The sequence below is a fragment of the Pseudorca crassidens genome, chromosome 2, assembly GCF_039906515.1.
Source record: "Pseudorca crassidens isolate mPseCra1 chromosome 2, mPseCra1.hap1, whole genome shotgun sequence".
Lineage (NCBI taxonomy): Eukaryota > Metazoa > Chordata > Mammalia > Artiodactyla > Delphinidae > Pseudorca > Pseudorca crassidens.
Genome location: NC_090297.1, coordinates 90,326,056 through 90,344,160, shown reverse-complemented (window position 1 = coordinate 90,344,160; position 18,105 = coordinate 90,326,056). Strand labels below are relative to the sequence as shown.

Genomic DNA, 18,105 nt, shown 5'->3' with positions numbered 1-18,105 from the left:
CAAAAACTCCAAGGTGTTCATTCCACTGTTCTTTTATTCAACAAATAGTTATTGAGAGCTACTAAGTGCTGGACACAGTATTAGGTAGTACTTTTGAAGAAGTTATCTATCTAGGGATGGTAGCATCAAATGGTTATAGAAGTGTTGGGTGAAAATACCCATAGCCCTCCATGCAGACGTTTAGTAAAAACTGATGGAGACGTTGGCTAAGATGTTAAGCAAAGTCTTTTACCTCTTCCTAAACCCAAATATAAATCTGATATAGTGGTATAGATTCCACACAGACCAGGATCAGAAGAAATAAACAGCAGGTGATTCCTGGCTAGAGATTATGTGTACTGTAATGAAGGCAGTTAAGAATTAATCTGTCTTATTTACAGATACTCTCATATAAAAGGGTTGCTTTTTGGAGTTCAGTCTCTCAAGGAAATCCAAATTAAGGAGAAATATCTGAATCAGCTCATGTGTTCAAAATAGTGACATTCACTGTGAATAGCACAGCACATTTTATGAGTGGAGATAGTTTTGAGACATTGCAATATTTAATTTGAAGGAAATAAAAGGTCTCCAATGTGACATCAGAGGTATGTGTTAAATGATAATTATGGCATAGTTTTGAAAAATACAATAAGATTGTATGGAACCCAATAAAGTAATAAACTTTTTAACTTTGTTTTATAGACATTTTGTTATTTTTGTTGTCATTAAGCAATTAACTAACTAGCCTTAAATGGCTACTCTGGGCCATAGGCCAGCTAGGTACAATGGAATACAAAATCAGACAGCTTCTGCCCTCACACAATTTATTGTCTGATGGGGCTTTAGATAATAAACAAAGAATCACTAAGTACCTGTATAATTACAAACTCTGGCTAATGATATAAGGAAATGTACTGGTGTATGTCAGCTTATAACAGAGGGACCTAAGCTGGAATCAGAGCCTTTCCTTGGGTAGGACATTGATGATGGAATGTAAAAGATGAGGAGGAATTAACTAAGTGGAGGGTCCTCCTAGGGGCATTCCAGGCTAAGTGAACAACATGTGCTCAGGCCAAGTGACAGGAAGGGTATGACATCAAGTTGAACTAAAAAAGATCTACATGGGTTGAAATATAGAGAGCAAGGGCAAGGGAGGCTAGAGGCTGTTCCATAGGTAGTAGGAGCCAGGTAATGGCAGACCACACTAGCAGCTTGGTCTTTACCTTAGGAATGGTAAACAAGTAAATTGACTATAAAGAATGTTGGTAAGATGATTGTCTCTCTGATTGCAGTACAGAGGATAGCTTGGAAGTAAGAATAGATGTGAGATAAGAAGGAAACATTTCAATAGTTGAGAGGAAGCCTACTAGTATTTTGGGGTAAGATGCTAATGGTGGAGATAAAGAGAAGTAAATATATTCAAGAGATAAAACTTAGTCATCATAAATGGACAGGAGGTGGTGAGGGACAGAGGGGTGGGGAGCAGGATAATGTAAATGCAGGAACTAATGACATGGATTCCCAGCTTGCGTAATGGGAGAAAAGATAGAACCACCAACTGCAATCAGGAATAATTTTGTACAGAACTGATGAAGTCTTGACTTTTAGGAAATCACTTATTTAAGCTCTGAAAGGATTTTTTGCTATCTTTATTATCAAGCCTATACTTTTTATTTTATTTTATTATTTTTTTATTTTTTTTTTTTTGCGGTACGTGGGCCTCTCACTGTTGTGGCCTCTCCCATTGCGGAGCACAGACTCCAGATGCGCAGTCTCAGGGACCATGGCTCACAGGCCCAGCCACTCTGCGGCATGTGGGGATCCTCCCGGACCAGGGCACAAACCCGTGTCCCCTGCATCAGCAGGCGGACTCTCAACCACTGCGCCACCAGGGAAGCCCTCAAGCCTATACTTTTTAAACTACACAATATAGTTAAATTTTAAAAAGAGGAAAATAATGTCATTGTCAAAAAGTAAACAAAAATTTTTAAAAAGCTAACAGCCTTGTCATTTTGAATCAGTAAAAGCAGCAATGAAAGAAAATATCAAAATCTAGAAAAATTCATGAAACATTGTTAAAAAATAGAAAAAGTCTACACATAAAGCATATTATAAAGTTGGGTATACAAGCAGCACAGAAAAAGAGTAAAGGGTCAGTGAGTTTTCACAAACATCGAGCATCTGATTTATCAATATATAATGCTTGATTTGAAAATGTGTGATTGAAAGAAAAATTCCAAGTTGGGTCTTAATTGTTTTTGTGACCCATAACTTGAGATTCATAAATAGTTAACAGTGTTAGTATTCTTAGTCACGAAAGAATGTAGAGATCTTTTGTGTTATCATTTGCTACTAGGAAATAGCAATATATTGGGAAAATATACTTTGGGGGAAAATCAAAGCAATTTCCTTGTCAAATATGGAAGCCAGAGTATGACTGTTGTAGCTGTACTTAAAAATTGTAACAATAGCTAATTTATAGGTTTCTTACGGCAAAGTAATGACCTGCTGGATTTTCAATGCAGGGAGAAAAAGGTCCCCAAGGCCCCGCAGGGAGAGATGGAGTACAAGGCCCTGTGGGTCTCCCAGGGCCTGCTGGGCCTGCTGGCTCCCCAGGAGAGGATGGAGACAAGGTGAGTGCTCTTTATTCATATTAGTGCATCCTGTGAAAAATAAATTTTTCCTTAAGAATCCTGGATATAATCTCTTTTAAGATTAGATGTCAAATCTAAAGATATCTTTTCCAAAGTTTCAATACAGCTTCCTTGTGCTCAAAAGTTTTATTTTAGAGGTTGAGAATTATTGTTTTCCCAGGAAATAGTATGTAGGATATAAACAAGACAAGAACAATGGTAGTGAGAAAAAATAACAGATGCCAAAGTTGCTTATCTATTTTTAAATATGTTTCTGAAATAAATGTGAAATTAATTTAATTAATTACTTGTATACATTTAGCTGTGGTGTCTTGGATATTGCAGAATTAAAATTTAAGAATGAGCTGCATACATATTTGATAATCCTATACTTCCCTATTTTTTACTAACTTATAAGTAAAGATTCTAAGCTCTTAATTTTGAATGTATAGCTATGCTGTGTTTGAACTGAATATATTTTCTAATATTATTGTGAAATTATATAACAAAATTTGTTAACCAGTGCTCTGATAATGTGCAACATTTTAGCAGTTGGAAAACTAGGAGAAAAAATAACTGATTTTTGATTAATGTGTAATTATATTTTTATATAAATTAATGTATTTTCATTATTAGTTTATACTGGTAATATTTCAGACAAAATTGATTTTGTGAATTAAAAATCCAGCTGCAGTATTCCTCAAAGTCCAGTTCACTTTTGTTTGTCTATATACTAATCAATATTAGAAATCAATATTAGTCAATACTAGAAAGTGAGAAGCAGGCTTTTCCAATTTAAACTGTGACATTAAATGTTAACACATAATTACATTAAAGTAAAATATAATCATACAATGATAGTGATGACAATGCAATGGCAGGTATGGCATATTAGAGATAAACTTTAACTCAAATCTTTCAAATACAGGGTGAAATCGGTGAACCAGGACAAAAAGGCAGCAAGGGTGACAAAGGAGAAAATGTAAGTTTCCTATTTCTTATTGAGGGGGCATTATTCATTTAACTCCTTTTGGTGTTAACCATGGATATTTTTTCATATTACTATTCCCTTACCTCTCTGAAGATTATAATATTACTACTATATTACCTCTGTGGGAACTATTCAGTTTGAGATTCAGTCAATTTTAATAAAACCTCTTTTCAAATTATGTGTTAAGAAATGCAATAATTCCAACCCTAAAAGCCACAGAATGAGACTAAATCATCAGCAATTTTACCCTCCATTGTTTTTGCACCATTAGTTTGAATACCATATGGTTTAAAGACAAATAATATCTTAAAGTTGTTATGAAAAGGATTTTTGACCTAGTGGAAACCTGACAGGGACTCAGGTACCCCAGTGGTCCCTGAACCACACATACCTCCAGAACCTATGCTTTAAGCACTCTTCCCACTGTGTGGCAGTTTTAAGAAAAAGAGCAATCCAATCCAATGACTCTTTAATGTTTGGATCTTTTATAGTGCCTGATCAGTTATTTATGTTGGAAAAAAGGACAGTTAAGAAGTAATATTTATGTATGTAAGACTCATAAAGCCATTGAAATCTACTGCTCAAAATAAGGAGTTCCAGTATACTTAATATATAATACTGAGTTTGCATGTGTTTACATATAAAGAAAATTCTGAGGTTTCATATATCATTACTTTCTGTCATATAGAATTCCCCACATCCTATTTTTCATTTAGAAGATAGCATATGGATGCTTTTTTCATGTGCTCTTTCTGACACATACATATCTCATTAAAGAAATCTGGTATTTTGAAATTTTTCAAGTGTGAAACTTCAACATGATTTATATTAGCATAGAAATCCATTTTTAAATATCCACAACATTATAGTTGAGAATGCTTTCAATAACTGCCAATTTAAAATTGATTGCAAGTAGGCAAGTCTGAGTCTCAAGGAGTAAAATAAATAATGGTTGACTGTACTGAATGCCAAAACATTTTTTTTTCCCCCAAGAAATGTAGAGATGATTAATAGATTTTGATCAACCAAATGCTCTGCACTACATAGCTCAGGCTCCTCTGGTTTCAGTTTCAAAATTACAGATTTTTATCTCACCGCAGGGTCCTCCTGGTCCACCAGGTCTTCAAGGTCCAGTTGGTGCCCCTGGAATTGCTGTAAGTATTCCCCTTTGTTCAGCAAATCTAAAGCCTTACCGTTCTCTGATCAGATTTATGAACTGTCACATAACCAGTCTATTTCATGTGGTAATAAGTTTGTATGCTTAACATTAAATCAAGTTTAAATTATCTAATATAGCTAACCAAGCTGATCTTTATAAACAAAAAACACTGTGACTTCATTTGAAGATAGATAATAAACAGTTGAGAAGTACTTCATAGACAGTTTCGAACATTATTTTCCCTTTTTAAATAGCTTTTACTTCACTTGATATACGTGAGAAAATCAAAATCAGTCATATTTCAGAATCAAATAATGTAAGCAAAACTAACAATGGTATATTTGCAGTGGATAATGGAAATGTAACTTACTTTGTACTTGGTAACTTATAAATAAACTGTCTTTGATTAAATTAGAAATGGCTACATTTTTATGATGACTTGTAGCAGAATCATGATTCTTCCAGTTTGTGATCATTTTTATTGGTCTTTTCTAGGGAGGTGATGGTGAGCCAGGTCCCAGAGGTCAGCAGGGGATGTTTGGACAAAAAGGTGATGAAGGTGCCAGAGGTTTCCCAGGACCTCCGGGTCCCATAGGTCTTCAGGTAAGATGTTCTCTGAGTTGCACAACCTTGTCATTCCCACTTACTTTTCACACCAGGTTTTCCGGAAGTTGTAAAACAAAACAGCTTTCCTTCTTTCTATCTGGGAACTAGGATACAAAGTTTAAGTATAATGACTGTTTTACTTAAATGTGTATCTGAACTTTAACTGCTTTTAATCAATTATTATTAATTTTTCTGAAGCTGCATCAGCCCTGGTTTCTGTTTCTGGAGTTTATTTAGCCCCACCATAGGTATAACACCCCTTTTCTTCATCCTCATTGTATTTGGAAAATGAATAACAACCTTCTTTAAGTGTGACAGTTAGAAGCAAGATGTTAGAAGCATTCTTTCACACATCTCACAGCAAGAAAATTAGTACTCCAGATGGCTGGCAAAAATTAAAAGCCTTTTGATAAATAGCAAACTGTCAATCGCAACTATTAACAGAAACTAACAACAAGAAATGTTAAACAATAATAGGTAAAATAAACAAATTAACAGTAAATTGGTCATTTAAAATAACTTCTTAAATTTACAATTATAATTTGTATTTTATGAAACACTTTCAGGGGAGGAAATATTAAATTGTAAAACATTGTAGGCTAAAACATTTTCATTCAAATATGGCTTACAACTGGGTTCTTAGGCAAAACATTGCATAGTAGACATCTGTTCTGAGTTGTTTTTCCACTCTTCCATGTGAGGTTAACTACTTCCTACAAACTTTGGAAACATCTGACTTTCTTCTCCCACTTGCTTATTCAATACCTACCTAGTGATCCTCTAAAAGATTAAAAAATTTTGTTTTAAATGCTATTTGGGTGCCATGTGAATATTAGTTATGCCACATTAGCAATATTAGAAATGATTAAATTAAATCATCTAGTTCATTGTACTCAAAATTTTGTGAAGTTGTGGAAAAGTAAGTAAAAGTTGAATTTGTATAAATTTAATTTTTATCTCTATTTTCATAAGTAAAGCCATAGAATATTAGTTTTTAATATTAACTAGCTTATATATATATAATTGTACAAATTATATTGTAAAAATATAATTATATTATCATAACAATTATTGTTATAACACTCAATGGATGTCTACCAGTGAACATGATGTTATAATTTTCTACTTTTTTTAATGCCAAAATAATTATTTTTCAACTTGGAAAATGTAAAAACTTCATTTCATATTTGTGTTTAGCCCTTTTATACTTGTTAGACAATAATAAATAAGCAATCCTGAGTAGTATATATCAGTATGTATGAGAAGTACACATATTTGAAAACAACAAGGCATTAAAAATTAGATTGCCAGTGGATATATTACCACTCATTTTCTGCTTTTTCAGTTAACTGATTATTCTGAATCCAAAAGTTTGTAATTTAGAAATTTAGTTATCATGATTAAAAAAGGTGCCTTGTAGCTTATATTTACAACATATTAACATAAAACATAAAAAAGTCTTCATTTCCACAGAGTAAGAAATGTCCTCTTTGATGAGGATGACTCAAGAAATCAGTTCCCTGAAAAATTGATTATATTTTTCCCACAGCTACCTCTTTAAATCAGGAATCTGAAAAGATGCTAATGTAATTAACATGTTCACAATCACATCTGCATACTTTAATTGAGTCTTCATGGCAGAATAGATATTAGCAATTATAATAGACAGAAATAATAATAATCTAATATTCTGTTTAAATGACTTGATTTTTCATTTCTATGTTTACTATTTGTCTGCATATGAAGGAGACATATAGAATGAGAGTTCTTGGCCTGAATTCATTTTTTTATTTCATCACTTATGTAGTAAATGATTTTAAATTGACAGACCTTAAAACAGAGTCTCTCCATGCATAAATTACTCCCTAGGAAAGAGGTAGGACATGTGAAAACTGATTAAAACTGGAGTGCAATTTTGCACATTTAGTTCCTGCAACAAGAGAATTTGACTCATTATGTTTCTATTAATTTTAATAAGAAGAACATTCTGTCTTAACTCAAACTATAATCAAACTTCATAAAAAATAAATATTTAAATATTTTTCTATTGGAAGGTTTCTATTGAATTAATATTAGGAATAATCATGTGTAAATAAAAGATGGAAATGCAGACTGGGCTTATTATAGAAGTAAAAGACAACTATGAGCAAATATTTTATACCATTCAATTTGGGGATCCCAAATTAGATGCGCTCTGTACTAAAAGTGGTGGAAACCTGTACAGAAGATAAGGAATGTGATTGTTAATTTATACAGTGTTTATAAGAACTTAATTATGTTTAAGCTGTAATGCTTACTACTTAAGGAAATGGACTTAAACTGAAATGTTTATTTCATCTGTGTTAAAAATCTACTTGTCTGTTAAGAATTTGAGTTCATGTGCTCCATCAATGGATTAGAATCTCTTAGGTTGTAGATCTGGGAATCTAAAATTTTAGGGATCTCTTTCAAATAATTTTTAAGCAGGCTAAAATCAGAAACACTACCTGGCTCTTTCCTCCCAGGAAACTTACTAGGAACTTCTCTAGTAATTCTAGAAGCTAGCATCAGATGATGATAACTGTTTGGGAAGTACATATGATAGGCTATTTTCCTAGACATCTGAATGATATATGAGAAAAAATAAATGACATTCTGGTATATGTTGTTCATTATAAATCAGTAATTAATATTTCCTCTAAAAATGAATATATGGAACATTAAAAAATGTTTACAAATATACTCGGTAAAGTACTCTCTCTCCAAACTGAGAGTCATATGGAATTAGTAGGTCACAAAAACAATTTAGTGGGTTATTACCAGCATTAAAAAATGAAATATAACAGGATAAGGTAAAATAGAATAAAAATATCAAAGATCATCATCTATCCATTCAAGGTAAGTATTACTTTTTGAAACCTATGTTTCAACTATTTTACATGTGCATGTTTACTAGGTAATAAGTATATTTATTAGTGTGGGTTTTGGTCAAATACTTTGTAGCCACTGTGTGTAGGACCAAGTCAATAACTTTACTAAAATATCAGTAGAAATGTAGAGCTTATGTAGCGTGTATTTTTTATTTCTTAAATAGATTATATCTGAAATACTATTGTAAAAATGTTTAAATATGTATAAAATGTATGATTTATATACATAATGATAAACCCAAAAACATTTTAAAAATTAAAACAATCCATAATTCTACCATATTAAAACCTATTACCACTTTTACTATTTCTGTCCAATAGTCATCATACATATTTTAATACATATTTCACAGTTAAATTTATAGTATACATTCATTTATATTTGTATTTAATACTTATCATAAACATTATTCATATTTAGAATATTAGTATCATAATTATAGTCTTATAATATTCCATTAGTTTATACAACCAAATTTATTTAACTATGTTTTCTTATGATTAAACATCTGGAATAATTGAGAATTTTAACTATCATAGCTAGTGTTACAAGAAACATCTTATTGCATGTAGCATTTCCTGTTGATTTATTTTCTTAGAATTCATTCATTCATCATAAATTCAACATTTTATTAAAATCTCAGTTTTTCCCTGGCCTTCTGCTTATTGTTAGAGATAAAAAATTGACACCTGAAAGAGCACTGCCCAGTGAGGATAAGTATGTAAACAACTGGTATAATTGTGTTTTTAAGTGTACATTCAAATATGTACAAAGTATCATTGTGATATGAAAGAGGAAATATAAACAGCTCTGCATGGGGGAACTAGTTAGGAAGAGCAAGAGGAAGTAAAATAATTTTTCCATAAAGACGGGGCCCGGTGAAATTTGTGTGCAGCTGCTCTGAGTTTATTCAGTAGCACAAAACCTCTCCTAAAGCATTTACACTGCAAATGAATGTAAAGGAAATGGATTGAGAGAATAAGGGAAGTGTAATATATCAGGTCTCATGGCCTATGAGTTTTTAAGATTCAGAAGTGGAATTAACAGATTAAAAGTTCAGAAGATATTTGTAACCCTGGATATATACTGGATGGAATATTTATTTTTGAAAGAGTTTTGACTATACCTAGCCATAAAATCCTCCCTTGGATAAGGTGTTCTAAAATAATTTGGGACAAGATTTTTCCAAAAAAGTTTTACAATGGTAGTTCCATATACTACTCATAAAAGATGGAGAAAATGATTTAGTATTCATAAATTCCCAGACCAAATAATGTGCTTAGTTCATGTAACTGAAATCAAACAGTATATTAGACAAAGCATAAATTTTATTAGTGAATGTAGATATAAGATTCCATCCTATATAGTCAATATTTGCATTGTAAGTATTTTGACAAATGTTCGTTTGACTCAATTTCCATGTTCTTATTTAACTTATATTTGATTTTTAATTCTATATTAGAAATTAGCCAAATATATATTTTTTAAATACATGAATGACTTTTATTATTTTCTACTATATTTTCTTAGGGTCTGCCAGGCCCACCTGGTGAAAAAGGTGAAAATGGGGATGTTGGTCCCATGGTAAGTTTCTATGTTTTAGAATTGATGTATGCTGTGAATTTCTACATTACTAACATCTTTCTTAAGGTTTATTAGTATGAACAAAGTAGCCCTAAAGGCTATGATTTTTCAGATTGATGCCTCCCTGATTCTCACCCAAACTTGCATCTGCCGCTATTGAATCTCCCGCCACAGTCTTGACTAATTCTCTATCTTTTCTCTTTCTCACTTTGGAGTAGTGTTTTATACATATATGGTATTCTTAGGTTGATGTATTGTTATATATTTTTTATTTCTATGTGTATTTATTGTTGAAGTGTATATAAACTGCCACACTTCAGTTACTTATTAGTCTTTAGCTCTGGACTTTGATGTGAAACAGGTAAATAATAGATAATAGTTACCCAGGATTTAGATAATTAGCAAATGTTAACAGTATTAAAAATTAATTGTACTTTGAAACAAATTCTTAATTTAATAAGGAATTCTGTCTTAATCAGAATGCTATAACATAAAAATTTGCATTTATTGATTCTGGATTTCTCCTCTAAGTTTAAGTCTAATAATTCAACTAAAAACTTGAAATACATATATTTGCTGATTAAGGACTATCTTGGTTAAGGAAACAATTAGCCAAGGTCATTGAAATCTATGAAATGTAATGAATACATTTCCTAATTGTTCTTTCCCTTCAATAAACATTGCCCCCAATTTTTGCTTCCTTCAGAATACATATTTTTATATTTGCATATTAGATTTCATTTTCTTCAAATAAGAAATTATTCTTATTACAATAAACTTAAAAACTGAGAACATAAATATTGCTGATTCAAATAACTAATTAATACCTCAAACAGCATCATTACATAGCAAACTCCTCTCTAAATATGCTTGCTATGGTTCCCTGAATCATTAATACATTCTTGAAGTAAGGGGTTCTGGTCACCAGTATTTTATAAAAAGTGCCCCAAGGTAATCTTAAAGCACAACCAAGAGAGAGACCCTTTGTTTGAGGAAGACAACTAAATAGTTAATCTTATTCCAATTCTAGCATATGTAACATGAGAGCTGACATAAAAAACAAAACAAAAATATACAAATAAAAATATAGAATTAATGAATTCTAAATCTACTCAAGCACCATTTCCGCTTCAAAGTTTATGTTCCTTTTATACTCTAGCATTCTAGCATATTCTAGCCTAAAATATTTCTAGCTGTATGACTTCATTGTACCAGATAGTAACAATAGACTTTTCTAATTTTTAATTAAATTGTTCTTCCTGCAGTTCTAATTTCCCCATAGCTATGTGTAAATAATCATTTGCTAACATGATGTTGTATCCATCACAAATGACTTATAACACTGATATGCTTCACTGACTATGATTTTGCAGGCTGAAACTTCTTTTAGTTTTCTTAATCACAAAATGAAATATCAGAAATGCATTTGAGTTTAGACTTCATAGACCTTAATATTCATCTCTTACAGGGTCCACCTGGTCCTCCAGGCCCCAGAGGTCCTCAAGGTCCCAATGGAGCTGATGTAAGACTGTGAAATATGTTAATTATTTTGAAGTTATATAGATATTATTTAATAGCAGGTAGTGTCAAGACATAATGGAGACAATTACACTCCTGTTAAATGTTTAAGAGAACAAGAGCTCAAGGATCATTTACTCACTCCATTTTATTTTACAGGAAAACAAAAGCTTTGTAGGGAGCTAGTCCTCACAAATATAATATAGGTACAAAACTTACAGTCAATATATATTAATATTTATTGGTGAATTAGAAATACTAGCTCTAAGAACTGCATTGTTCAGTTCAACATACTGTCTTGCACATAATAACTGTACAATGTTGCTGAATTGTTTCCAATTTAACCTTTATCTTTTACAATTGCTTGAGGAGATGGTTGTAATTGGCTTGATTGTACTAGCCTAGGTCTGTACTCCAAACAGCCTTTATTTATGCATCTACTATCTAAAAGTTTTATATTTTCCTTCTATAAAATATGTTAGAGTAATATGTGCATGATAATATGTGCACCTCTTACCATGTAAAAAATGTTTCCTGTCAACTGTATAAAGCTTTCCTCCCCCAAGCTTAATTGTTGACTGACTGTTCCAATATTACAGGAATGTAATGCCATATTTATCTTACTGTTACCATTAACAAATTTATAGGCTTTGATGTTCTGTTTTCATTTGACTTTCCCTTTTCACAAAGAACAAGTCATTTATTCTTGTCTTTATTGCTCTTCTGTTATTCCTGCTTTTAATTTTGTCAGACCAGAACTGGGTAAAATAGATTAGGCACAGATGTACTAAAAATGCTTTTAGGTTTTAATTCCCCCTATGTAATTTAAAGTTTAAGAGATGGTTTATATTGTTTTTTGCATGGATTACATAATTCTTAACCAGAATCAGATCTTGATCCACTAAAAAAATCTACAAAATCATCCTCTAAATCTGATCTCTTCAATAGGCAGACAGATTGAAATTATGTTTCAAGTATCAACTAACATGACTAGAGTTGGAAAGTCTCCTACCTTATCTTCAAAATTCTGGTGAATTTGAAAATCAATTTAGTATAATTAAATTATTTGCTATCCAGTAAATTTGACAACTCAATAAAGTTCATCATTTTGTCTCATCTTTCAAATGACTTGGAATATTCTTGCATAATATTTCTCTCCCTCTGAGAATAACTGGACTTATATTTGTAATTTTATATTTTATTTTAAGAGCAAGTGTAACTGTATTCCTTTTCCTACACTACAGGGACCACAAGGACCCCCGGGATCCATTGGCTCAGTTGGTGGTGTTGGAGAAAAGGTGAGGAATGCAGTGATATAGACAGTTTGAAACAGCGAGAATTGAGGAATTTGACAATATTAGCTAGTATTATAAGTGCTTTTAATAGTTCTGTCTTTCTAAGTATTTTACACATAGTTATATGAACTACAGCTCATCTGCTCTAATAGTTAAATAATTAAAGAAAAAGTGATTTAGAGATATCACATTTTTGATTGACAGGTATTGTGCTGAGCAGTGGATTATTTCCTTTAATCAACACAGCCCCTCCATGATGATGGCATTACTATTATTACCCACATTTTTAGGCTGAGTGAGCTGAATCGTAGAGAATTTCAGTAATTTCATTAAGGTTTTGTTATTAGAAAGGGATTAAATCAGGATCCACTCTAACCCATCTAAGTTTGACTAGACTGTGGCTCTAGTACCCTTCATTATTGAAAATAGAAGAGATTGGTAACTGACTTAAAAACAAAAAATATGTAACTGACTTAAATGCGAGAAAAGAATCCTTCATATTATAAAAGAATTAATCATTCAGTTCATCATATTTGGAGTTATATTTTCATTACTAATACTATGACCTGTCTTTGGCACTTTTCAAAATAGTTGGCATGTGCCATAATATCTGGGCTCAGAATAGCTTATTTTTTTCATGAACATGATTTTATTTAAAATATCTGCTCTTCCTTTTCATGAAAATTTCAAAATCATCCTCTGATTTGTTATTTATGCATTCATTCTCATTTCTTAAAATAATTTTCAGGAAAATTAACATTGTTATTTGCTTTATTTAAAAAATAATTTACCAATTTTGAGGGATGAAAATTAAATTTCATATGATAAAATATTATGCAGGGAAAAAAACTTAGAAATTTCCTGAGTTTGCTTCAGTTTTGTTAATAAATATCAAAAGTATAGACTTATCCTAATCATAAAAATGATTCTGTTGTTTAGTCTCAAAAATTTTGACATAGCATATCTCATACTCATTCATTTATCTTAATCAAAGTATTTGGCCCTCAGAAAAAGAAAGGTAGTAGGTTGAGAACCTAATACTTTGGTGTTTATTTCTTCTCAACACCCACATTCTAGCATTTTGATTATAATTAATTTTATATGATTAACTATTATATAGTTTCTTAATTACTAAATTAGAAATATTTGAAAGTTATTATCTAATTCTTACTGCATAAACGGTCTAGTTTTTTTGATTGATCAACTCTTGGTTTATATTCTTAAATTTAAAGTTTCGTGTTGAAAAATGCAGATAAGTTGAGAGTGTAACTGAAAGAATCTCTTTTTTTGTTGAATTCAGTTGTCATAGAAAGAATAGCAGAAGAGAGGACTGGTGTCTAATGGTATCATAACAGTAGACTGATGAAGATGGCCCACACCTTTCCTCTTTCTTCCCTTTGCATCATCCTCTTTCGGCTCTAATACTGACCAGATAGTTGTGAGAACTAGCCTCTAATTTTAGTTTTTTGCCGATATAGCAAATTCTAAAACCATTTAATAGTCTTTTCAGCCTATTTTACTTGTTTCCTAAAGCGTTTGTGTGCAGTGGGAAAAGCTTTAAGTGCTTTAGTTGCTTCTTTTATGGTTTTATCCTCTGTGCTACCCTTGAAGATAAACATGGATGCCAGATGTTTGGATTTTTGGATAACTTATTTTCCATACTGTTTCCATTTGTTTAAAGCCTATCTGGTAATACTTGGCCAATTTTGAATCTTCACGGAATGATTCAGTCAATGAGGATAGCGTTCAACTTCTTACAATTAAAACATACCTGAATCTAAATTTGTTATACTAAAAAAACACAGTTTTATTTTTTCTCTGTTTAAAACAGTTTCTATGTGACAGCAGGATAGAAATGAAACCCTAATGTTATTTATTTCTTCATAACCTAGGGTAATATACTATTATGTGGATTACAGATATTTGACATCAACTCTGATTTGGTTTGAATTCTTCCCCGTTTCTATTTTGGAAAATTTATTCCCAGTCACTTATTCAATGAAAAAAAGAAAAGAGAAACAAAGATACTTTAGTCATGCTGCACTTTGCTTAAATAAGTTTAACTTGTTTTCCATGTAATATATATTTTCTATTGATAGATTTTGTACTTTAGTGTTTTCTTCAAAACAAGGAGACAGAACAGGATATTACCTTAAGAATGAATACATCTGTTATGACTTTAGGCATACAGAGTAATTTGCTGTCTCTTCTGAAGGGGGCTTTAATCTTAACATGGGATAAAATAGTTACATGATAAGTAATAATAAATGTATAAACTAGTACCTCCTTTATATGCCAATACTCTTAATAGAATTTATATTATTGTATTTAAATCAATTATTATTACTTAGAATAAACATGGTATAGCCTCATTGATACTAGAGATATTTAATTTGTATAATGTAGTCTTGTTACAGTGTTTTATTTCTTTCCTTGTGATTTTGTCCTATCCCCTTTCCAAAGATTTTAAATGGGACCTTTATAGATTTAATATTAATTTCATCTTAAGTAATTGCTATTTATATTGTGCACACTTATCTCTAATACTCAAAAAAGGTAATTTTCATATATATATATATTAGAGAATTTAATATTAATGCATTGCTCTCAAAATGAAGAGATTTTGTAGTAAAAATTTGTCTTTAAATTTTTTTAATGTTTTTTATTGTGGTAAAAGTCACATATTATAAAACATACTATTTTAACCATATTTAACTGTACAGTTCAGTGGCACTAAGTATGTTCACATTGTTGTGCAGCTCTCACCATCATCCATCTCCCGAATTTTTCACCTTCCTAAACTGAAACTCTGTCCCCTTTAAACACTAGATCCCCTTACCCCCTGACCTACTCCCCTTACCCCCTGACCCTTGGCATCTACCGATGTACTTTCTGATTCTATGAATTTGACTATTCTAGGTGCCTTGTACAAGTGGAATCAAACAGTATTTGTCTGCATCTACTGTATATTGGAATGCATTTTAAGATTAATTTAATATATGTCCTACAAATAGATTGTACCTTCTTTTTTTTCCCCTGTGCTATACAGTAGGTTCTCATTAATTATTTGTTTTATACATAGTAGTTTATATATGTCAATCCCAATCTCCCAATTTATCCCACCCCCCCTTTCCGCCATTGGTGTCCATACATTTGTTCTCCATGTCTGTGTCTCTATTACTGCTTTGCAAATAGGTTCATCTGTACTATTTTTTGACAATTATTTAATCCTGTCTCTTCACCGCCTATTATTTCCCTCATTAAAAAAAACCATAAACAAATGGAATCATTTCAGAATCTAGTTTAACTTTATAGTGGACAGGGATTAAAGGGGAACAACAGAATACACAGATTAATAAAAAACACAAAATATGCAGTTATTTCCCTTCTAGTTCTAACTCTTATGATATCACTATGAGTTAATGTGGTACATGTGAAAACATTTTGTACATAGTCAATAGATTTCCTGTATTTCCTTTTTCCCTAGCTTTATTGAGGTATAGTTGACAAATAAAAATTGTGTATTTTTGTGCCACATCTTCTTTATCCATTGATCTGATGATGGACACTTAGGTTGTTTCCATCTCCAGGCTATTGTAAATAGAGCTGCAGTGAACATTTTGGTACATGACTCTTTTTGAATTATGGTTTTCTCAGGGTATATGCCCAGTAGTGGGATTCCTGGGTCATATGGTAGTTCTATTTGTAGTTTTTTAAGGAACCTCCATACTGGCACATATATACAATGGAATATTGCTCAGCCATAAAAGGAAACGAAATTGAGCTATTTGTAATGAGGTGGATAGACCTAGAGTCTGTCATACAGAGTGAAGTCAGAAAGAGAAAGAGAAATACCGTATGCTAACACATATATATGGAATTTAAGGGGAAAAAAATGTCATGAAGAACCTAGGGGTAAGACAGGAATAAAGACACAGACCTACTAGAGAATGGACTTGAGGATATGGGGAGGGGGAAGTGTAAGCTGTGACAAAGCGAGAGAGAGGCATGGACATATATACACTACCAAATGTAAGGTAGATAGCTAGTGGGAAGCAGCTGCATAGCACAGGGAGATCAGCTCAGTGCCTTGTGACCGTCTGGAGGGCTGGGATAGGGAGGGTGGGAGGGAGGGAGACGCAGGAGGGAAGAGATATGGGAACATATATATATGTATAACTGATTCACTTTGTTATAAAGCAGAAACTAACACACCATTGTAAAGCAATTATACTCCAATAAAGCTGTAAAAAATATTGTGTATTTTTAAGGCATATAATTGATATTTCAATACATGTCACATTGTGAAATAATGCCCACACTCAAGGTAATTAACATATTCATCACCTCACAGTTACCATTTTTTGGTTGTGTGATGAGAAAACTTAAGATCTACCCTGTTAGCAAATTTCAAGCACACAATACAATATTGTTAATTATAGTCATATTGCTATATATTAGATCTCCAGAACTTATTCATCTTGAGTATCTGAAATTTTGTACACTTTAACCAACATCTCCCCATGGCCCCCACTCTCCAACCCCTGGTGACCACCATTCTACTCTCTGCTTGTGTGAGTTTGGCTATTTTAAATTTCACATCTAACTGAGGTTATGCAGTATACTATATATATTCCATATATAAAGAATTTAATATGGACATTTTACAGTTGATTTGAATGGCAAACTGCTTAAGTTTTTTTCAAAGATGTGAATAATGACTCATAAAAATATCACTTGCATATTTTTCCATCATACTGGGATAGATGAATGATTCATTGCTTTGAAAATAATGTAAATGCAATATTTTACTTGTAAAGTTTATTCAAGATAATTGGAAATATTTGCTACCTACTTGAGAGAGAAAATAATTTACACATAATAATACTAATGAATTCTTAGAAAGTACTTGATATCTTCACTCATTATGCAGATAATTCAAGAAGTTAAAATATGTGCATATTCTCAAAGAATAAGAAATTATGTACACAAAATAGTCTCTCCCCTGGAATTATGTTTATATTTAATATAATACATTTCAAACCAATTTATGAGCAGTGGATCTGTGCCAGGAATATTGGAAATAGCTGAGTTAAAAATTAAAGAAAATTCAGGCCTCACATTTTAAAAAAATTTAGAACAATTTTCACTTCAGAGTTTCTAGTACTACTGATTTTGTATAGAAACATGGTACATGAATGTATTGTATTACTTCACTTGGATGATTACTTGAACCGAATATTATGTTTGTATGCATTTCTAAGTGTGAAGAGTTAGTAACAGACTTTCATAAGGGAAGCCTACTAGGCTAGGAGGTTTATTTATTATTGCACTGAGCCATAAAATAGCCATCCACATCTATACATGGAGATCATAAAGACTACCAATATATATCCTCAAACAGAGCAGTTTTAATTAGTATCTAAGTAT

At 31.7% G+C, this 18,105-nt stretch overlaps 1 protein-coding gene across 2 annotated transcripts in view; it reads left to right on the top strand.

Moving 5' to 3' along the window:
* The window catches only part of COL11A1 (collagen type XI alpha 1 chain), a 196,316-nt gene that overhangs the window by 144,898 nt on the left and 33,313 nt on the right, over positions 1-18,105 (top strand). For both annotated transcript variants that reach the window (XM_067727066.1, XM_067727067.1), the window contains exons 43-49: positions 2,505-2,612; positions 3,541-3,594; positions 4,704-4,757; positions 5,258-5,365; positions 9,809-9,862; positions 11,331-11,384; positions 12,625-12,678. In XM_067727066.1, coding sequence (XP_067583167.1) covers positions 2,505-2,612; positions 3,541-3,594; positions 4,704-4,757; positions 5,258-5,365; positions 9,809-9,862; positions 11,331-11,384; positions 12,625-12,678 — 486 coding nt within the window. The remainder of the gene's footprint in view (positions 1-2,504; positions 2,613-3,540; positions 3,595-4,703; positions 4,758-5,257; positions 5,366-9,808; positions 9,863-11,330; positions 11,385-12,624; positions 12,679-18,105) is intronic.